The 21,876-nt window shown below is 47.0% G+C and overlaps 1 protein-coding gene across 4 annotated transcripts; it reads right to left on the bottom strand.

The window, feature by feature from the left end:
• Window positions 1-240: 240 nt before the first annotated feature.
• Window positions 241-21,716, bottom strand: XRCC3 (X-ray repair cross complementing 3). Of its 4 annotated transcripts, none has more exons than XM_083519827.1 (8): window positions 21,637-21,716; window positions 18,389-18,483; window positions 16,982-17,119; window positions 12,742-12,954; window positions 9,293-9,447; window positions 4,080-4,292; window positions 2,874-2,923; window positions 241-1,627 (listed from the first exon to the last, which is right to left on the bottom strand). In XM_083519827.1, exons 2-8 carry the CDS (start codon window positions 18,441-18,443, stop codon window positions 1,384-1,386), a joined length of 1,068 nt encoding a protein of 355 aa, XP_083375953.1. In that variant the 5' UTR covers window positions 18,444-18,483; window positions 21,637-21,716; the 3' UTR covers window positions 241-1,383. The 4 variants fall into 4 exon arrangements, with proteins under 4 accessions (XP_083375953.1, XP_083375952.1, XP_083375951.1 ...); XM_083519826.1 differs by lacking the exon at window positions 21,637-21,716 and adding an exon at window positions 19,695-19,862; XM_083519825.1 differs by lacking the exon at window positions 21,637-21,716 and adding an exon at window positions 19,699-19,862.
• Window positions 21,717-21,876: the final 160 nt, after the last annotated feature.

The raw sequence follows: 21,876 nt of genomic DNA, 5'->3' as shown, positions 1-21,876 counted from the left end.
GTAGATTAGGATAGAGGACGTGACATTTAAGTTGTTGTTTCTGATGGCAGACCTGTGTTTCTTGTACTGTAATATGAAATTTCATCTTCTCAGTTTGAATAATGCGGAGTATTTGGATCACTTACCTTTTGGATGCCTAATCTAAACAAACAGGCATAGCTGAATGTCACTTTAAAGCTCTGAGGCAATTAAGGTCAGTGAAGAGTTGACAAGGGAGCAATGTTTTGTTTTGTTTTGTAAAAAAAAAAGGAAGCTTTCAACTGGATAAGTTAAGACTTGCACTTCAGCTTTAAATTAGAAATATACTTTTAAAAAATTGTTGCAAGATAAATTTAAGTCATTGAAGAATGAGTAAAGGGTTTTGCACGTTGATCTACCTAGACCTGATTTGGCTAGGTCCTGCTTAAATTTGAAATTCTGAATCCCATTCTTGCACGGTAGAAGATGAGAGGTCAGTAGTTAAGCCATGAACTCTTAATGCTAAAATATTCTGGATGTTTAACTAGAATTACTGTGCTTTCAACTTGGCGGTTTAGTTCTCTAAATACACGTCTCCATAGAAAGCAGCCTTAGAACGTAGAACAAAAGATATTGCTTCTTATGTATAGCTTATTTCCACGAAATGATTCCTGAATTTTTCTTTCAAACCTGTTACAGAGCTGTGGTCCGTTGTGAAACTGTTTAACATGTAAAGCGTCCTTGACATTTTCAAAGTGTAAAAATAAAATATTGAAAGAAAAAGACTTCTGCAAACGTGGCTTCTTATGTTAAGAGTGTTACAAAAGCAGTTAATATTTCTGTTTATCTTTTAAAAGCAAATTTTAAATAACCTGTTCTTTAAAAAAAGGGGGCATAAAAGACAAAGCTTTGTAGAATAAACTCATTATAGTTCTTCGGAATATACAAGGAAACGTCCAAAGGGGCTCCAAAGATAAACTGGATTAAAGTAGTGTCTTGGTCTTATACAAACTCTTATGTTCAGCCTTAACAGATGAAACCAACTGTAAATATTCACACACACAGGTTCTAGAGAAAGGATATTCTTACCCTAGGACCAATAAATATAAGATACTTACTCAGTGTTTGCCTCGACAAATTTTAACAAGTTAACCCTCCAGAGGATTCAGATTCAGATTAGGCTATTTGTTAGATGCCTGACTCTGCAATTGCTTTAAAACTGGGCTGGTCTTGTCCAAAAATTACTCCCTTTTAAAAGTAAAAATTACTCCCTCCCAAAATTAGTTTTGTTTACATTTCCCAGCTTAACCAAGGATGCAGTCTGGATGCAACCATGGTTCGCTGCCGATTTTACTACAGCAGCTAAATTCCATTGTACTGTAGCATGAATAAATCTGCAGCACACAAGAAGCTTCACAGTTTTCTTCATAAATTCGGTGGCGTCTCCTTTATTCCTTTTACACCTTCCAAGTTGACTGCATAGTAGCAAAAAGACGGGGGCAGGTGAGGAGCAAAAACCACCCTTAACGTCCGCAGCGCACTTCTGCCCTGGTGTGGCGCATCATTCGCAGCCAGCGGTTGGTCTGTCCTCCGGCTTGCCATCAGCCGCATCAACAGCTGATTGGACCAAGTTATTCCAAGTGCCGGAACTACTCTCTTGGTGGCGCATCTGAAAACACAATAAAGCCTGTGTCTGAACAAAACTTCCTGCTAAGTTTAAGACGGGCAGACTTGCCAGTTAAGTCGGGGATCGGGGACCTCCAGAGATTGCTGGACAACTACCGTATTTTTTGCACCATAACACTCACTTTTTTCCTCCTAGAAAGTAAGGGGAAATGTCTGTGCGTGTTATGGAGGCAATGCCTACGGGTGGCATGCCTACGGATTTTCCTCCTCTAAAAACTACGTGCGTGTTATGGTCGGGTGCGTGTTATAGAGCGAAAAATACGGTAATTTCATCACCCCTTACTAAGACCATGCTGGGTGAAGCTGATGGGAGTTCAACAACATCTCGAGGGTACCAGGCTCTCCTCCCCAAGTTAAGAGTTTGAGTTGACCCAGAGGCATATCATAGAATAGCAGAGTTGGAAGGGACCCCAAGGGTCATGTAAGTCCAACCCCCTGCAATGCAGGAATTATAGGGCTATGCTAGGGCCTTGGCCTTGTGGAACAGATGGCTTAAATCAGTGACAGGGAACCTATGGCCCTTTTGGTGGTGTTTGAGCTCCCTTTGCCCCTAACCACTGGCCACTCCAGCTCTAGCTAGGGCTGCTGGGAGCTGCTGGAGGGTCACAGTTTCTCTATCCCTGCCTTAATGTCAGTTAAGTGTTGAGTGGTTTTTTGGGTGCACCAGAGCACTGAGCACCCCCCCATACAATACATGGGCACAAAATATGTCAAATTGGATGACCACCCCCATCCCACCCTATGCATTCAGTATGTACCAAAGGGGGCTGTGGAGAATCAGAGCCTCTTGGTGCAATATTGCCACTTGTGTGTCAAGTCCATTGCTGCTAGGAGAGTGGTGAACTACCCTTTGTATGTTCTTCACTATGTTTGCACTACTGCCTTCTGGCAGGAGATATAGAAACATCAAGTCAAAGACAAATAGACTGAAAAACAGTTTCTATCCAAGAGCTGTGGCCTTTTTGAATGCTGTAACTCGATAGTGTGACCTGGGAGTTTGATGGGTGTGGTGTGGGTGTGGCTGGAATGTGGTTTGTTTGGTTGTTGTTGTTGTTTTGCTTTTGTTGTTTTAAGGGATGGCATCCAATTTCGTTGCACTTTGTGCAATGTTGCACTTGTGTAATGACAATAAAGAATCTATCTATTCTATTCTATTCTATTCAAATGTGTTTGCTGTGTTTGCTGAGTGGGTGTGTGTGTGTGTTTGCGCATGCATGTGTTGTACTCACCCAGGACTACTCTGAGCAGCACCTCCTTTCTCATCCATTGTGTCAGTTACCTAGAATGCGGAAAAAAGAGAGAGCAAGCAAAAGATTTCCAAGAGGGGAATAGGCAGGAAAATGCTCCCCTTGCAATAAAGGATTATGGACAGGCTGTACAATTCTCTCCCTCCCCCCTCCCCCACAAAGAAGGGAAAGAGTGGTGGTGGCAGACAAGGCAACAAGACTCTAGAAGCCCACATCAACATTTTATTATCTGCATTCAATTCCTTGTTGCCCATGGCTACCAGATAAATAATGTTTAAATGCAAGTTCTGCACCTAAGCAGTGATGGACTAGAACTACAAATTACAGAACTGTAGCGTTGAAAGGGGCCATGAGGGACATCTAGTCCAACCCTCTGCAGTGCAGGAATCTCTTGCCCAATGTAAGTCTAGAACCCAGGACCCCAAGAATAAGCATTTCATGCTTTACCAACTGAGCTACTCAGCCCTTGCATTTATACTGAGAGACTGCAGCTTCAGTTAGTCTGCACAAGAAGGTGGAGAGAGAGAGAGAGAGAGAGAGAGAGAGAGAGAGAGAGAGAGAGAGAAACTCCTTTGTGATCGAATGTTTCTGATCCCCAATACCAGTTTGAAGTATCTGGATAAAAAGCTGAAACATAAGGGCAATTTTTTTATTTGGAGGCAACTTCCATTGGAATCAGTGTACCATGATGCATGTTTAGATGGGGCTACTTAATACACTTTTGAATTGGAATGTGAAGATCAGCAGGACTTGCTTCCAGATAAGCAAGATCAAGTCCATTTCAAAACCAGGTATGTGGACGTAAAACTGCAATCGCACCTGGAAGTGAGTTCGGATAACATGCACAAAATATTCCATGCTGAGCAGCTGATGGAGAAGAAGAAAAAACTGCCACCTCTCACTATTTCCCAAAAGACCAGCCAAAAAAGAAATAAACTTTTGAGAATGCAATAAATAAGCCCAAGGGCTTTTTGCATTCACACATACATGCCATCCTGTTCCACCCCTATCTCGCTTGTGCTGATATGTTCTTATCTGATGTAATATTCTGGTTCACTGTCCCTTCAGTGCATCAGCTCTGCTTACATTTCCCAGAACTGCCAGATAAGCCAAAATCCAAATGGGCACATTTAGATCCATTGAAATCCATGCCCACAATGGTGAAATCAAATAAATTCTAAGCTTTACCTGATTAATGCATACCACTGGGACTCTGAACTTGCTGCTTAGCTTGTGAAGTTTGGCTCCAAATGTCTGCAAATATTTGGCTTTCAGGACGGAATCTTTGGCGGCGAACTCGCATCTGAATAAGGCAGCGATGGAATCGATCACGACCAGGCGAACCATGCCCCTTGAGACCAGCAAGTTAATCCTCTTAGTAATACACTCGTGGAAAGTCTCCTGCAATGATAAGGAACCTTCAGAAATCAGACTGAGGAGGCCAAGGCCTGCACTGTTGCAAGGGGTACTTTGCAACCTCACTGGGTCTGTTCTGCTATACTTCAGCTAATAGCTGGAAGCATCTTGAGCCTAAGATAGACTAGTAACTGGGAGTGGCCACTGAGACTGCATAACACTGGTCTTGAAAGACCTACATCGGCTCCCAGCACGTTTCCGAGCACAATTTAAAGTGTTGGTGCTGACCTTAAAAGCCCTAAATGGCCTCGGCACAGTATACCTGAAGGAGCGTCTCCACCCCCGTCATTCAGCCCGGACATTGAGGTCCAGCGCCAAGGGCCTTCTGGCGGTTCCCTCACTGTGAGAAGCTAAGTTACAGGGAACCAGGCAGAGGGCCTTCTCGGTAGTGGTGCCGGCCCTGTGGAACGCCCTCCTACCAGATGTCAAAGAAATAAATATCTGACGTTTAGAAGACATCTGAAGGCAGCCCTGTTTAGGGAAGTTTTTAATGGTTGATGTTTTAATGTATTTTTAATCTTTTTATTGGAAGCCGCCCAGAGTGACTGGGGGGACCTAGCCAGGTGGGCGGGGTATAAATAAATTATTATTATTATTATTATTATTATTATTATTATTATTATTATTCTGCTTAGTTGCTACTGTCTCTTAAGCAGTGTACAAAAAAACCCCCACCCACAATACAATGAAAATAAAAGCCAGTTAAATTATAAAAACCAGATTTGGTTTAAATGTCTGCTGGATTTTTATTTTATTTTTTAAGTTTATAGATGGCACCAGAAGTTCAACAGGACAGGGACCTCAACTAGAAGCACTATTGGTTCCCCATTCCTGGCTGTCAACAAGGATTTAATAGAACTATAGAGTTGAAAGGGATTTAAGTTGAAGATCCTAAAAAACTTGGGATGCCAAGATCAGTCATGGCTAAGCCCCACTGAAAGTAAACAGAAGCTGAACTTGTATCCCACTGCAATGAATTCTAAAACAGAAGCAAGGTTTTGTTTTGTTTTTAAGCTAATTCAAAAAGAATTAATTTTATAGCCCAAGCTATTCCACAGCCGCTGGGCAGCATTTAGCAAATAGGTTTCCCCTTGCTGCATTTCACGCCTCTTAAGCATGAACATGTTTTAAAAATAAAAATCCACACATGGCAGATTTTTATACGAAAAAATGTGGCAGATAAGAATGCATCGTGGCACTTTGTAAAAGGAAGAAAAACAAGCAAACATGGTTAGGCAAAAAGATAACACTGTGCCCTATTGGAAAACCAAATTGATCCCCTTGTTGTGCTTACAAAGAGGGAATGATGAACATGCTGGAGGGAATGTTGGTTTTCTGCCAAGTAACTGATTATACAAGGCTGACGTCTCTTCACAATGCAACAAAACAGCTACAACAGGAAACAAACTCTAGGCATTTATTGTAGTGCAGGGCTTTAGGCGTGCCGCGGTACAATACTGCACAATTCATTCTGTACCTCCCTTGCTCTCGCTGCCATCTTTGATGCAACGGATTGCTCCCTCTTGCTCAATTCCCCTTTTTGCCCCAAGTCTCTGTGGTTCTGTCCACAGTTGGAAGGTGCTTTCCTGCACCCTTGACCCTGGCAAGCAGATCTGCAGAGATGCAGAATCACTGCCAATGAGCAGCCAAGATTGTCCAGCTCCGAATGGACAATCTAGTCTGTTATCACAGGATGCTTAAGCAGGCTGCTTTTGGCTTAATTGGTCAGATGTCAGAGCAAGAGAGACTAATAAGTTTCAAGCTAAGTAGCACTGGGGAGACTATAGAATCCAGGGTGGATTTGATTTAAATCAAATCGATTTAAATCACTAGTCAGGAAGACTTGATTTAAATAACTAGTCAGGAAGACTTGGTTTAAATTTTTTTTTTTTTTACAGAAAGACTCATTCTTGCTGGTATAATCTTAATATTTACAACCAGATGAAGGTTTCATTTTTGGAATAATAAGTTTTCAGAGTAGTTTTTACAGTTATATCAAAAATTACTGATTTGGCTATATACTACATACTACACAGATAATTATGAAATTATTGTGAGGTTTAATAAGTTAACTGTTTATATTTGGACAACTTTTCTGCTGTACTTTATTGGAAGGAGAAAAATAATCATTAATAACAATTTAAACAAATTATTTAACTAAAACAATAACATTATAGCATATGTATCCATGTTTGTTAACTGATGTTAAACGGTTTTGGGGGGGAGGGGGATTTAGACTGAGTTTTAGCACACATGAAAAACTTAAAACAAATCCTTATTTCTGGATGAGTAGCCTGTGTGCTAAATAGAAAACTATCTTTAGAAAGATTTTTCCTCTAAAAGCATTTTTTATTTTAAAAATCCAATTTAAATTGGAAAAAAATCTGATTTAAATTTTAATAAATCCGATTTTTAATTTTTTTAAAAAAAAATCATTGATTTTTATCCACCCTGGTAGAATATAACGTCCATAACGTTAAAATTAAATTCAAAACAGTGCCGATTCTGCTTTTTTAAAAAAAAAATACTAGTGAAATTCTGCTACTTTCATAAATTATGCATGTTTGTGTGCAATTTTAATTTTTTAAAATAATATTCTAAATGTGCTAACGAGAGACAAGGAGATATGTAGGGCAGCAAAAACTTTAGTCAATCACTTCATAGCTTCCAAGATTTCAGCAGCAATACCTACACACTTTCAAGTACCTTTTCATAGCCCTAACGTCTAGAAACTTTTCTTTTTGAAAGAAAAACAATAAACCATGAAAGTTCAGGTTCCCTAAAAACTAATTTCTGCATCCAGCAAGGACTTCGCATTTTTGCAGCCTTTCCCATGAATTATCACCCCAACTGAGGTGCTGAAGTACTGGGTACCAGCTGTGGGATTTCAAATGGTACTGCTCTATGTGTTTTGCACAAAGCAGAGATGGGTCCTTTAGGTGTCATAACTACCGTATTTTTCGTTCTATAGGACGCACATTTCCCCCTCCAAAAATTAAGGGGAAATGTGTGTGCGTCCTTATAGAGCGAATGCAGGCTGCGCCACTAAGCCCAAAGCCAGAACAGGAAGACGGAGCACTGCGGAGCGCTCCATCTCGCTGCTCTAGCTTGGGGACGGCTGCGCGCAAACCTCTGCAGGGCAGCGGGGTGCCTTCACCCCGCTGTCCTGCAGAAGCTAGCAAGGCTGTTCCCAAGCCAGAACAGCGAGACGGAGGGCTCCGTCTCGCTGCTCTAGCTTGGGGACGGCTGCGTGCAAACCTCTGCAGGGCAGCGGGGTGCCTTCACCCCGCTGTCCTGCAGAAGCTAGCAAGGCTGTTCCCAAGCCAGAACAGCGAGACGGAGGGCTCCGTCTCGCTGCTCTAGCTTGGGGATTGCTGAGCGCAAACCTCTGCAGGGCAGCGGGGCGCTGCACTCCAAAGGCTTCAGGGATCTTTGAGGCTGGCGGTGGGGGAAAGCAGCGCTTCCCCCCACCGCCAGCCCCACAAGCTCTGGTGAATGTACAGTGGTGCCTCGCAAGACGAAATTAATTCGTTCCGCAATTCTCTTCGTCTTGCGGTTTTTTCGTCTTGCGATGCACGGTTTCCCATAGGATTGCATTGAAAATCAATTAATGCGTTCCTAGGGAAACCGACTGGACCTCTTCTGAAGGCGGGCGGGGGGCCAAAGTCTTTGCCCCCCCCGCCTGCCTTCAAAAGGTGTCCCCGCTGCGGCGGGAGGTGTCCCATGCCCCCCGCCCGGCTTCGGAGCACCGGGAGAAGCGATCTCCCTTCAGCCGCTTGCAGCAAAAGATGTCGGGGGAAGCGGGAAGCGAAGCGCTTCGCTTCCCGCTTCCCCCGCACCTCTTCTAAAGCAAGGGGCTGGGGGGAGATAGCGATCTCCCCCCAGCCCCTTGCAGCAAAAGACGTCGGGGGAAGCGGGGAAGCGAAGCGCTTCGCTTCCCGCTTCCCCCGCACCTCTTCTAAAGCAAGGGGCTGGGGGGAGATAGCGATCTCCCCCCAGCCCCTTGCAGCAAAAGACGTCGGGGGAAGCGGGGAAGCGAAGCGCTTCGCTTCCCGCTTCCCCCGCACCTCTTCTAAAGCAAGGGGCTGGGGGGAGATAGCGATCTCCCCCCAGCCCCTTGCAGCGAAAGATGTCGGGGGAAGCGGGAAGCGAAGCGCTTCGCTTCCCGCTTCCCCCGCACCTCTTCTAAAGCAAGGGGCTGGGGGGAGATAGCGATCTCCCCCCAGCCCCTTGCAGCGAAAGATGTCGGGGGAAGCTGCAAGGGGCTGGGGGGAGATCGCTATCTCCCCCCAGCCCCTTGCTTTAGAAGAGGTGCGGGGGAAGCGGGAAGCGAAGCGCTTCGCTTCCCGCTTCCCCCGACATCTTTTGCTGCAAGGGGCTGCGGGGAGATCGCTATCTCCCCCCAGCCCCTTGCTTTAGAAGAGGTGCGGGGGAAGCGGGAAACGAAGCGCTTCGCTTCCCCGCTTCCCCCGGTCTTTTGCAGCAAGGGGCTGCGGGGAGATCACTATCTCCCCCCAGCCCCTTGCTTTAGAAGAGGTGCGGGGGAAGCGGGAAGCGAAGCGCTTCGCTTCCCCGCTTCCCCCGGTCTTTTGCAGCAAGGGGCTGCAGGGAGATCGCTATCTCCCCGCGGCCCCTTGCTTCAAAGAGAAGATCCGCTGTCCCCGGGGCAAGCTTCGTTTTGCGAAGCAAGCCCATAGGGAAATTCGTCTTGCGAGGCAACTCGAAAACGAAAAAACCTTTCGTTTTGCGAGTTTTTCGTCTCGCGAGGCGTTCGTCTTGCGGGGTACCACTGTACCTTGAACGCACCTTGTTTTAGAGGGGGAGAACAAGAAAAAAAATTTTCCCCTGTTCTCCCCCTCCTATGGTCCGGTGCGTCCAATGGAGCAAAAAATACGGTAACTTGTCCCATTGCTTTCAATGAGATTTCGGTTCAACTACCCTAGATCCATGTATCCTACCAGCCAGAAACTTGCTCTGCTACTCACCAGGTCTGCGGCATGCTCAACAAAAATGCCACTTCCAAATTTTATTTTTTGCACCACATCGGGCGAAATGTCAGCCCTCGCTTTGGGCTGCTGCTCAATCAGTTGCTGCAAGCGCTTATTTGGGAAAACGTCTTCCGTACAAATGTAAACAGCACCTGCAAAATACAGAAGGGAACTCCTGGAATGACAGGCTTTCCATCATGGCAGCAGGGTGGAAGAATATACCAAGGCTGTTGGTTTTCATTGGATAAATCACACAGAGGAAACAGGACTTTTGTTGTAAAAGCAGTGGTATGTCAACCTGTCACAAGTTTCAATGTTAGGCTGGTTGACTTGCATTTTGTGGGCACAGCAAGTGGTACAAAATACCATATTTTTTCCATGTATAAGACGCCCCCATGTATAACTCAAGGGACATGGGTGGTGCTGTGGTCTAAACCAGTGTTTCCCAACCACTGTTCCGCGGCACACTAGTGTGCCGCGAGATGTTGCCTGGTGTGCCGCGGGAAAAATTAAAAAATTCGAAAGATTTTTTTTTTAAAAGTCAAATTTTCGATTGGGGTGCCGTCACTAGATGACCCCTGGGGTTCCCTCCCTTCCTCCCGCTCTGCGCCTCCCTCCTCCTCCTCCTCTTCCCGGGAGGCCCTTCCTGGCTCTCAGCCAAGGCTTGGCGGCTGCCACTCACTCACTTGCTCACCCACCTGTCCCTCCATCCCTGCACCCGGCCTCTCCCCCTCTGTCCCCGGCGCAGGGGCTGCCGGGATCCGTAGTCCCCTCGCCCTTGGGCTCCGCGCCCGCGCGGGGTGCGCGAACTATGTTTCCCAGCGTGGCCTGGCGGGCTGGGCGTTTTGTTTGAAGCGCTCTTCTCCCGGCCATGGAATGAGCGCAGCGGCGGCGGCCGGGCGGGCAGGGGCTCTTCCGCGCAGACCCCGCGCAGCCTGCCTGCGCCCCCGCGGAGATCGGGCGGCAGGATGGAGCCCGGGGATCCCCGAGGAGGCGGAGCGGCGGAGGCTGCCCCCCAGGTAGGGCTGCGTCGGGGGGGGGTTATTTTTGCAATGCTGCATCCGCGCCGGAGGGGACGCATCGGACCGCGGGGAGACCCCTTGGCGGGCGTGCAAGGCAATGCATGCGTGCAGGCGTTGCATGGAGTGCAGTGCAATGCAATGGCAACGCGGCGCCCTGCATGCATGCATGCAACTTCCACCGGCGCTCTGGACTTGGCAGGTGAGGGGGGTCCCCAGTGGGCGGCAGAGAGAGCCGGGAGGGTGAAGGGGAGCCGGGGGGGAGCAGCGCTGCTCCCCGAGCCGAGCCCGGGGGGAAACTTCGGCGTCGTTGCGCCGGGTGTTGGAAGCGGAGGCTGGCGGGGGCCCCTCACCTGCAAAACCTGGTCGCCTCTCATATATTTCGTGCATTGCATTCATCGCCCGCTTTCTCCTCCAAGGAGCTCCCGGGGGCGCGCGTGGTTCTCCCCGTGTTATCCTCGCAACAACAGCCCTGCGAGGTGGGTCAGGCGAGTGGCCCAAGGGAGCACCCAGGGATTGTCCTGGCCAGGTGGGGTGATTTGAACCCTGCTCTCTGCCCGGTCTTCGTCCTCATTTAGCCCCCACATGTGCATGACTGTGCATGACTGAGGTTTTCCCCCCTCGTCTTGGCTATGGTGTGAGTCTGTGCTGTTAATTAATGGGGTTCTGCCTTCGGAGAAGATGAGACAGCCCTCAAGGAGGTGATTATGTAATTTGCTAGCAATTCATGTCCCTCCCGGCGTGACGCTGCGCGCTGACGTCACGGGGCTGTAATGGTGGTGTGCCTCGAGATTTTTTTCATGAAACAAGTGTGCCTTTGCCCAAAAAAGGTTGGGAAACACTGGTCTAAACCACTGAGCCTAGGGCTTGCTGATCGGAAGGTCAACAGTTTGAATCCCTGTGATGGGGGTGAGCTCCCGTTGCTCAGTCCCAGCTCCTGCCAACCTAGCAGTTTGAAAGCACGTCAAAGTGCAAGTAGATAAATAGGTACCTCTCCGGCGGGAAGGTAAACGGCGTTTCCGTGCACTGCTCTGGTTTCGCCAGAAGCAGCTTAGCCATGCTGGCCACATGACCTGGGAAAACTGTCTGCAGACAAACGTCAGCTCCCTCGGCCAGTAAAGCAAGATGAGCGCTGCAACCCCAGAGTTGTTCGCAACTGGACTTAACTGTCAGGGGTCCTTTACCTTTTTATGTATAAGATGCCCCCTATTTGGGGGGAGACGCCAAATTAAGAAAACACCCTTCAGCACTACCCATGTATAAGACGAGCCCCAACTGTAAACCTAAATTTTTGGTTAAAAAAAAAACCCCTAGTCTTATACACAGAAAAATACGGTATATCTGAACAAGAATGGAAAAGTCATGTTGCAAAGTGGGCTGGCAATGCTCAGTGGAACCTCAAGCCCCTCTCCATAACAAAGTACCGTATTTTTCGCTCTATAACACTTACCTGACCATAACACGCATGTAGTTTTTAGAGGAGGAAAACAAGAAAAAAATATTCTAAACGAAACAGTGGAAGTATGATTTTTGTGGTTCATGCTGTGGCCACAGACATGTGATCTGACGGTGAGTTTGGGGTAGCCCAATGCAAAAATCCTGAGGATCCATGTGGATCACGTTTTAAGTGGGGAGGGAAGGAAAAGCACTCAAGGGACAAGGAACACGCGTGGGGTGGGTGGAGAAGGATGCTGCTAATGCAGAAGAGGGGTATAAGGGGAGAAGGCTCCTCTCCTCTCTTGCTTTGCTCCTTTAAAGGCTCTGCTTCTCTCCCTCCTCCCCGGCTCGCTAAAAAACTTTGCTGCTCTTAAGCCAGCTGAGTGGGGAGGAGAGAGGGACAGAGAGCCTGCTTGCGAAAAACTTTGCTGCTATTTAGCGAGCTGTTCTCTCCCTCCTCCCCGGCTCGCTGAAAAAAACAGCTCCGGACTCGTGTAAGCGGCTCCTCTCCTCTCCCGCTTTGCTCCTTTAAAGCAAGCAGGCTCTCTGTCCCTCTCTCCTCCCCACTCAGCAGCTCTTCTCCCGCTTTGCTGTTTCAAAGCGAGCCACGGAGGAGGGAAGGAAGGGGAACCATGGATCCTCTGCTCACGACTGCAGCAGATCCCCCCCGCCACCCGCAGGCATTCGCTCCATAACACGAACAGACATTTCCCCTTACTTTCTAGGAGGAAAAAAGTGAGTGCTATGGTGCAAAAAATACGGTATGTACCTGAAGCCCAATGCAGAGTATTTTGCTCTTCCAAAGGATAAGCAAAGCCAGAATAAACACTATGCAGAATAAAAGTAGTGCACAATTATCACAAATCGGAGAACTTAAGATGTGCCAGTTGAAGAACTGATTTATTGGGGCACAGGTTTTTCAAGCATGCAGCACCTCTCCTACAGATACTAGACACTCCAAGCACGTGTACAGAAATGTATGTTTCTTACCAGATTCCAATCCACCGTATTTGTAAGGATATTGCACAGAAAGGCTCAGTTGCAAACCAATCTGGGTCTTCCCAGCAGAACTTTCGCCAGCAATTTCGGTGATTCCTGCAAGGGGAATGCCGCCTTGTAGCAAGCTGTCCAGAATCGGGCAGCCCAGGCTTAGCTTCTGGTGTTGGGAAGTGTTGTGGTTTCTGTCCTGGAATAGCTGAAGAGCTAAAAGGAGGATTCAGGAAAGAAAAAAGCTGGTATTTCCATCCCCAATCCCTGTGTAGCCATATCAAACATAATAAAAAAATTATATAAATACACACACACCCTGCCCACCTGGCTGGGTTTTCCCAGTCACTCTGGACAGCTTCCAACAAATTAAAACAGAATATTAAAAACTTCCCTGAACAGGTCTGAACGTTATCACAATATACGTTGTGTTGGAGCTGGAACTTAACGAGTTAAGTTTCTCCCATGATGCCACACCATTCTGACGTCAGCTTTCGAAGCTGGGAGGAGTTTGGGAGGAGTTAGTCAGTCCCACTCTGTGTTCCGTGGGGAAAAGACGCAAGTCTGGCATGGCTGCAAATAGTCCTGGAAATTCCTGAGAAATGTTGGAATAAATGCTGTAAATAGACAAGCTGGACTCTGTGTGTTTGTCTGGAAGCTGAATCAAGCTGGTGACAGTTCTACACCGCTGTGTGAAACTCTGCTGAGCCGTGACTGAGTGGCGCAGCTGAGGGAAGCGCGCCGGACCGGGCAGCCATAAATCGCTAATCGAGGTTCGTAAATCAATTAGCGGGGGTCACGGCTAATAACCAAAAGTCACAGGTTATGGATCCTAAATCATCGCTTGTAAAACTGTCACGGGAGCTGTAAAATCTGCGGTGTCGAGCAGAGACGGCAGGAAGAGCAGGCAGAAGCAAACAAGCAAGCTGCAAGACGCAGAGAAGTGCCTGTGTTGCTGAGAACTGCGCAGAGCTGAGGTATCGTTTCTCCACGAAGCTGAGGAGCCGGAGGAGCTGGTGCGATCGTAAGTACAGCTTGGGGCCCCCTTGGGAGAACGGGAGAAGATGGCAGATGGCCAGGAAGGGATTCAAGCTCCGTTTGAACAGCTTGAGGAACTCACCGTCCAAGCGTGGAATACCTGGACAAAAAGGGTGAGAGCGTGGTTCATGGCCACGGAAGTTTGGGACATTTCCCAAAGGGAACCAGTGCAACTGGTGGACAGAGATGACAGAGTTGCAGGAAAGTCGCAATCTGCTTCTCTGGAGGAGAAAATGCAGAGGGAGAAAGCTATGAAAGCTGAGTTCTGCATGTTGAGAGCAGGTGTTCATGCTAATTTGCAACAGCACCTGGAAAGCGTTGAATCTGCGTATGAGGCTTGGCGTGTGCTGAAACGTCTGTGTGAAGGCTCAGCAGGAGGCCAAGGGCAGATTGAAGCTGGAAGCCTAGAGATGGCTGGAGCCCCTGTTCCTGATGATTTAGCCTCAAGGAGTGCTAGTGAGCAAGTCGGGGGGGCGGAAAGTTCCAAAGGCAAGTTTGAAAAGTTTTCCACTGAACCTGCTGGAATGAAGAGCAGCTTCAGGGGGGGCGAGGCTGGTGGGAGGCGCCGTTCCAGGAGGAGGAAGGCCAAGCCAGCTGGGAGCCCCGGGCAGTGTTTTTCCACTGGAGTTCAACGTCTGCGTGGCAGTTGCCCCCACCGGAGCACACAGGCGCGGCAGGATGTTGTCAAGGACACTTTTCATGGGATCCAGACGGGTTTCCATGGGAACCAGTCTGGGAGAGCAGGCCAGCCTGGGAACGCAAGAGGAGGACGTGGAAAACAACGTGAGGAGACGTATCAGATAGCAGCGAGCATGGCTTTGTTCGAAGACGGCCGTGTGGAAAATTCCAAGTTTCGTTTTGTTATTGACTCTGCAGCTAATCGCAATTTGATTCCAGAGACACCTGCTGTCGAGAGGTGGAACTGCACGGCAATTCCTGCCGGGAAATCTGTACTGTTTGCAAATGGACAGAAAGGAAATTTGACTAACGTTGTAAATCTGCATTTTCGTATTTTACAGGAAACGCTGGAGTGTTATACCGTTCCTGGGATGAACCACTGTCTTTTATCTGTGCCTTATCTACTGAAAATGGGATTTACGGTTTGTTTTCAGGGTGATGTGTGCACAATCTCCAAAGGAGGGAGGATGCTTGCCAAGGTTAAAAAAGGGGCAGAATGATCTCTTCATTCTTAAAACGTCTCTGGAGAGTAATGGGAAGGTTAAGAAAGCACAAGCACTGCGTGCTACAATTCCCAATCATGATGAATGTGTCCATATTTGGCATGCTAGGACGGCACATAGTTCAGTAGAAGAACTACAGGTGCTGCCGGAGGTTTCTAAGGGGTGTAAGATTTTAGAATGTGGACATGCTGTAAGTTGTGAAACTTGCAAGCTGGCAAAGGTAAAAGGATGCAGTTATCCAAAAATTGAGAGGACAACCACTAGGCCTTTTGAACAAATTCACGTAGATTTGTGGGGTCCTGTAAAAGAACCAAGTCTGGGAGGGTCAAGGTTTCTGCTCTCGATACAGGATAATTTTACACAGAATTCCTGGACACACGGTCTCAAATCCAAGGGTGATGCAGCACAGCTGTTCAAACGTTGGATTGAGGAGGTGGAAGTAAAGTTTTCCACCAAAGTGCAAGCTGTCACAAGTGACAGGGGAGCTGAGTTTACAGGTTCTGCTTTGCAGAAGTACTTTCGCAAGAAAGGGATACGTCACACAGTGACTTCACCCAATCAGAGGGGGGAGGCAGAGCGGAAGTGTCAGGCTCTGGTTAAAACTGCACAGGTGTTGCTGGAAGATTCTGGGTTGCCTCCAAGATTTTGGCTGGAGGCAATCAAGTATGTGAGCTTCACCTGGAATCGCACCTACAATTCCATGGTAGGGGACACACTGTTTGGGCTGTTGCATGGCAGGAAACCCCAGATTCATTTTTTGCGTATGTTCGGGTCACATGCGTCTGTGTCAGTACCTGCTGCGTTGCAGGGGCCAGATGGATCCAAGTTCCGGAAAATGATCTTCTGTGGGTATGAGCCAACAGCGAGTGCATGGAGGTTTGCATTTCCATCAGGTGATCAGAGTAAGTTACTGATCAGCAAGCACGCTGAGTTCTATGAGCAGGATGAAAAGTCAAAACCTGCTTCAAAGCGTGATGTTCTTTCAGAATGTCTTTCTGATTCAGAACAGGAAGATTCTGAGGGGGAGGAAGAAGAAACTGAGTCTGATGATGACGATCAGGTAACTGACCAAAGTCAGGAACAGGAGGAGGTATCTGAAATTTCTCCACAGGTTAAGAGAACACCCAAAAGCGAGCCCAGTTCTCCGGTGAGTGTAATGGAGAGGGTTCGGAAACGTTTTAAGTCAGAGGGGGAATCCCGTGAGGCTGAGGACACAGGTCCTGGTGGCAGTGAGTCAGAGGTAACATCCGAGTTTGTGCCCAGAAGGTCTAGTCGCTCAACGAAGGGCATTCCGCCGGAAAGGTACCAGGCGACAAGTGCGTGGGCCTGGTTCGCACAGTGTGATTCTGGGAGTGTTGAAGGGGTTCAACAGGTGCCTGGGAAAGATGCTGGGAAGGAGCACAAGGCAAAGGGAAAGGTGTTGAACTCAAAAGGGTCTTGTCAGAAGGTGCGGCAAGGGAGGGTGTTGGAGCTGGAACTTAACGAGTTAAGTTTCTCCCATGATGCCACACCATTCTGACGTCAGCTTTCGAAGCTGGGAGGAGTTTGGGAGGAGTTAGTCAGTCCCACTCTGTGTTCCGTGGGGAAAAGACGCAAGTCTGGCATGGCTGCAAATAGTCCTGGAAATTCCTGAGAAATGTTGGAATAAATGCTGTAAATAGACAAGCTGGACTCTGTGTGTTTGTCTGGAAGCTGAATCAAGCTGGTGACAGTTCTACACCGCTGTGTGAAACTCTGCTGAGCTGTGACTGAGTGGCGCAGCTGAGGGAAGCGCGCCGGACCGGGCAGCCATAAATCGCTAATCGAGGTTCGTAAATCAATTAGCGGGGGTCACGGCTAATAACCAAAAGTCACACGTTGATCCCTTAACATCTGCTAGATCAGAGAATCTTCCATTTTCAAAACCCCCAATTGGGGAAGGGCATAACTGGATAAAGCCATACATTCATATCCACGCTGCAAACTCATGATATTTCTTTAAATGTGCATTTAAAGAAACATCATGAAAAAGTAGAACTATTTACCTGTAAGCACAGAGTTTTTCCTTAATGCACCAGAAATGGCCCTTAGCAGGTACTGTACATCCGTACAGGACAGATTTGTCAGCCTTTGCAAATCTGCTCCTGAAAGGTTCATAATCTCTTGGATAGATTTGATTTTTGCTGAAATGAGAAAAGTGATTGAACATAACCTACTTAGATTTTTTTTTTTTAAAAAAATGAAATGTAGTAGCAGCGGAGGACAGGTCTTGGGCATGTGTTGTATTTTAGGCCCTTAGGCTACAGTCCTACACATAGTAACCTGGGAGTAAAAACTTGTTGAACTCCTCAGCCTTACTTACTTCTGAATAGAAATTTACCGTATTTTTCACTCCATAAGACACACTTTTCTCCTCCTAAAAAGTAAGGGGAAATGTGAGTGAGTCTTATGGAGTGAATGGCGATTTGCAGAGAGGGAGAGCTGCGCAGCGCCTCTTCAGCGACGTGCCTGTCTTGCGAAGCGGGAGGAGGAACAGAAGGGGCTCCTTCTGTTTTTCCTCCCGCTTCGCTGAAGGGGCGCTGCGCAGCTCTCCCTCTGCGCAGCGCCTCGCCTGCGCAGCGATCCCGCTTGCTGTCCTGGCTTCTGCCTTAGCCGTGCGCATCCTCTTCCGGGCAGGGGGAGCCTTCATCCCACTGCCCTGAAGAGGCTTGGCGCAGCTATCCCAGAAGCCAGAACAGCCAGAGGCTATCCCAGAAGCCAGATCCCTCTTGCTGTTCTGGCTTCTGGGATTCAGAATATTTTTTTTCTTGTTTCCCTCTTCCAAAATCTAGGTGCGCCTTATGGTCTGGTGCTCCTTATGGAGCGAAAAATATGGCTGCACTGACAATTACTGTTCTGAGATGAAGTTTCCGTATTTATCGCCTCTTGGTACCCTTCCCTACACATTAACTAGTGTTACAACTCAATCCTGTGTCTGTTTACCCAGAAGTAAGTCTCAAAGTATTCAATGGGGCTGAACCTCAGAAAACAACCTGAGTTCCTTTACAGCAGCTTTACTACAACTCCCATCAGCCCCAGCGAACTCAGCTAATGCTGAGGGGTGATGGGGAGTTGTAGTCCACCGACGTATGGAAGGCACCAAGATGGGGAAGTTTGATTTATAGACAACCAAATACAGATCTATATATGCCTGATCCCACTGAGTTCAATAAGTTTTGGGTTGCAAAGTTGTAATCCTACACACATCTACCTAGATGCAAATCCTATTGGAAAATGAGTGGAACATTTCTAACAGGTCTGGGCTGGTGGCAGCAACAGCAACCTATCTAGTCTGAGGACATTTCCCCTATGTCAAATGTAGCAAGAGACTTTTTAAAAACAAAAAACCCCTCTTTTCTTTATGCCTGTACAGTGATTGTGCGATGTGCAAATAAGAGAATAGGAGTAAATACCTTTCTTAATTGCTGCAATCACTCTGGGGTTCATGTCAAGCTGTTCCCAGTCCATTTCTTCACAAATGCTGAGCCAATATCCTGCAACACAGTATCTATGGCAAGCATGGAGAAGAAAATAATATGACTAAGAGAAAACGTAAGAAAGTTACTTCCCGAATGAGTGATGGTAACCGCATCACTCCCAGATCTGACCATCACTTCCTCTTTCCTTTCAAGGCTGGCTTCTATGCACATGTACACAGGGCATGCTCTGAAGGCACATGAGGTCACTATCTTGATGAAGTTAAGCAAGCCAGGGTCTGGCCCAGTGCCTGGAGAGACCTACTGGAGACACAAGTATGCCAACTTGAAGGGGACTCAGAAACTACAACTAATCCAGAATGCGGCAGCTAGACTGGTGACTGGGAGCAGCCGCCGGGACCACATAACAAACACTGGCTCCCGGTACGTTTCTGAGCGCAGTTCAAAGTGTTGGTGCTGACCTTAAAATCCCTAAATGGCCTCAGTCCTGTAGGAGCGTCTCCACCCCCAATTGTTCAGCCTGGATACTGAGGTCCAGCTCCAAGGGTCTTCTCGGTGCCCTCTCTGCGGAGCACCCTCCCATCAGATGTCAAGGAGATAAAGAACTACACAACATTTAGAAGACATCTGAAAGCAGCTCTGTATCAGGAAGTTTTTAACATTTGACATTTTATTATGTTTTTATATGTGTTGGAAGCCTCCCAGAGTGGCTGGGGCAACCCAGTCAGTTGGGTGGGGCATTAATAATAATAATAATAATAATAATAATAATAATAATAATATAATAATAATAATAATAATAATTCTTAGCTCCTTCATCCATGAAGGACTTCTTCACACAGCACATATTTAAAGGATGCAATTTGCTACCACAATATGTTCTGATGGTCACCTTCTTAAGGTAAAGGTAAAGGGACCCCTGACCATTAGGTCCAGTCGTGACCAACTCTGGGGTTGCGGCAGTCATCTCGCTCTATGGGCCGAGGGAGCCGGCGTTTGTCCGCAGACAGCTTCTGGGTCATGTGGCCAGCATGACTAAGCCGCTTCTGGCGAACCAGAGCAGCACACGGAAACGCCGTTTACCTTCCTGCCGTAGCGGTTCCTATTTATCTACTTGCACTTTGACGTGCTTTCGAACTGCTAGGTTGGCAGGAGCTGGGACCGAGCAACGGGAGCTCACCCCATCACAGGGATTCGAACCGCCAACCTTCTGATCGGCAAGTCCTAGGCTCTGTGGTTTAACCCACAGTGCCACCTGTAACCCACAGGCCACCTGGGTCACCTACTTTGATACCTCCAAAAGAGGATTAGATGAATTCAGGGAGTTTAAGGTTATCGGATCTGCTAGCCACAGTGCTTATATTTCCTCCAGTATAGGAGAAGGTGTTTCTTTGAATCCCAGTTGCTGTGGCTCACTAGCAATTAAAGTGCTATTGTGCTCATGTCCTGCCTGTGGTAGAAGCATAAGAAAATAAATATACAAAAACATATCTAGGAATAAACTTTGGATTGGGTTGCATACTTCTTGTGTCATGTTCTCAGTGTTTCAAATTAGCCACCCGACTCACCTCCAAGTAAATTTGTGGTCCTAAGCACTCTCTAGCCCAGGCATCCCCAAACTCGGCCCTCCAGATGTTTTAGGACTACAACTCCCATCATCCCTAGCTAACAGGATCAGCGGTCAGGGATGATGGGAATTGTAGTCCCAAAACATCTGGAGCGCCGAGTTTGGGGGTGCCTGCTCTAGCCTCTGCATGTTCTAATGAAGCCAATGAGGGTTTTCTCCTCCTGAGATTCTTCAGCGTGTGCAGCAACTGCAGCCGATCAGGCATGCAAGAGAGCAAAATTCCAAAGGCCCCCAAGCAGAAGCCAAGGTCCTCTGCAACTAATGTTTTAAAAAATAATTTTTATTGAATGATTTTGTTACAAAAAAACAATATAACCATACTACCACTAAATATAATTAAGAAATAAAAATTACATACATCAATATTTAGTTTGTCATTTGTTATTTACCATCTTATTTCCTCCCAAACATTCCATACAAAAACACATATGTACAGACACCCACACACCCACAATGATAATAATCAAAATAAAAAAATTCCTTCCAGTAGCACCTTAAAGACCAACTAAGTTAGTTCTTGGTATGAGCTTTCGTGTGCATGCACACTTCTTCAGATACACTGAAACAGAAGTTGCCAGATCCTTCTATATAGTGAGAAGGTGGGGAGGGGTATTACTCAGAAGGGTGGTGGGAATGGGAGATTGGCAGATAGCTGAGATGAGCCTGTTGACGACTCTTAACGACTGCAATAGGTCTTACCCCTTGCCTTTTCCTGTAAGACCTATTGCAGTCGTTAAGAGTCATCAACAATTGACTCAATTGACTAGCAAACTCAGAGGAATCTCAAAGCGAAAATTTGCAGAAAAATGGGATGGTTATAGAAGATATGTTCAAAAATGCAATAATAGTTTTGACTCTGTGCTAGCGTTAGAGTGATAAAGGAACTAAAAGGAGGTGGACAACAATTAAGGATTTATTATGTTTTCAGAATGTATTGGAAAATTTATATAGATATTGTTCTGTGTACGTTCGATTGTAAGATAAAATATATGCAAAGGGACATGACAGGAAGTCAAAGTTGAAGAAAAGATTTTGTAAGATAAAAGGGGGGGAAATATTTACTTTCATTATTATCATTACAGATAGGTAGCCGTGTTGGTCTGCCATAGTCAAAATAAAAAAATTCCTTCCAGTAGCACCTTAAAGACCAACTAAGTTAGTTCTTGGTATGAGCTTTCGTGTGCATGCACACTTCTTCAGATACACTGAAACAGAAGCTGCCAGATCCTTCTATATAGTGAGAAGGTGGGGAGGGGTATTACTCAGAAGGGTGGTGGGAATGGGAGATTGGCAGATAGCTGAGATGAGCCTGTTGACGACTCTTAACGACTGCAATAGGTCTTACAGGAAAAGGCAAGCTCATACCAAGAACTAACATAGTTAGTTAACGCTAGCACGGAGTCAAAACTATTATTGCATTTTTGAACATATCTTCTATAACCATCCCATTTTTCTGCAAATTTTCGCTTTGAGATTCCTCTGAGTTTGCTAGTCAATTGAGCCGTCTCCACCAATTCCTGTAATTTGAATTAAATTGTGTGCTTTCCCCCATTGTCCCTGAGGAACAACCACGTTACAACGCGCGGAAACAACCTACCGCAACTGCAGCTGCAGCCGCACTCACGCATCGCCAGAGAGCAGGACCTGCATTGCAACTGCAAACCTCCCCTTAGCGGGCCATCGTAGCCCGCGCTGCGCGCGAGCCAATCCGGGAAGGCTTCGGAGACCTCACAGCCAATCAGAAAGGGCGGAGAGTGTACGGTTTCCTGCAAACGTTCTCTTGCAAACTGCGCACGCGCTGAAGCTCTCCCCTCCCATTCCGCGCGCGACTGGCCTT

This window comes from Podarcis liolepis (genome assembly GCF_965112155.1).
Source record: "Podarcis liolepis genome assembly, chromosome: 1".
NCBI lineage: Eukaryota > Metazoa > Chordata > Lepidosauria > Squamata > Lacertidae > Podarcis > Podarcis liolepis.
Note: the sequence above shows the minus strand (reverse complement) of the source record. Positions and strands in the feature narration are given on the sequence as shown.

Bases quoted from the DNA above. Each gene is read 5' to 3' on its own strand.
- XRCC3 (XM_083519827.1), bottom strand. From the start codon at position 18,443: ATGGACTGGGAACAGCTTGACATGAACCCCAGAGTGATTGCAGCAATT. The intron at 17,120-18,388 runs GTATTTACTCCT...TTCTCATTTCAG, and splicing joins GATTGCAGCAATTAAGAAAG to CAAAAATCAAATCTATCCAA. The intron at 1,628-2,873 runs GTGAGTACAACA...TTGTGTTTTCAG, and splicing joins GCTGCTCAGAGTAGTCCTGG to ATGCGCCACCAAGAGAGTAG.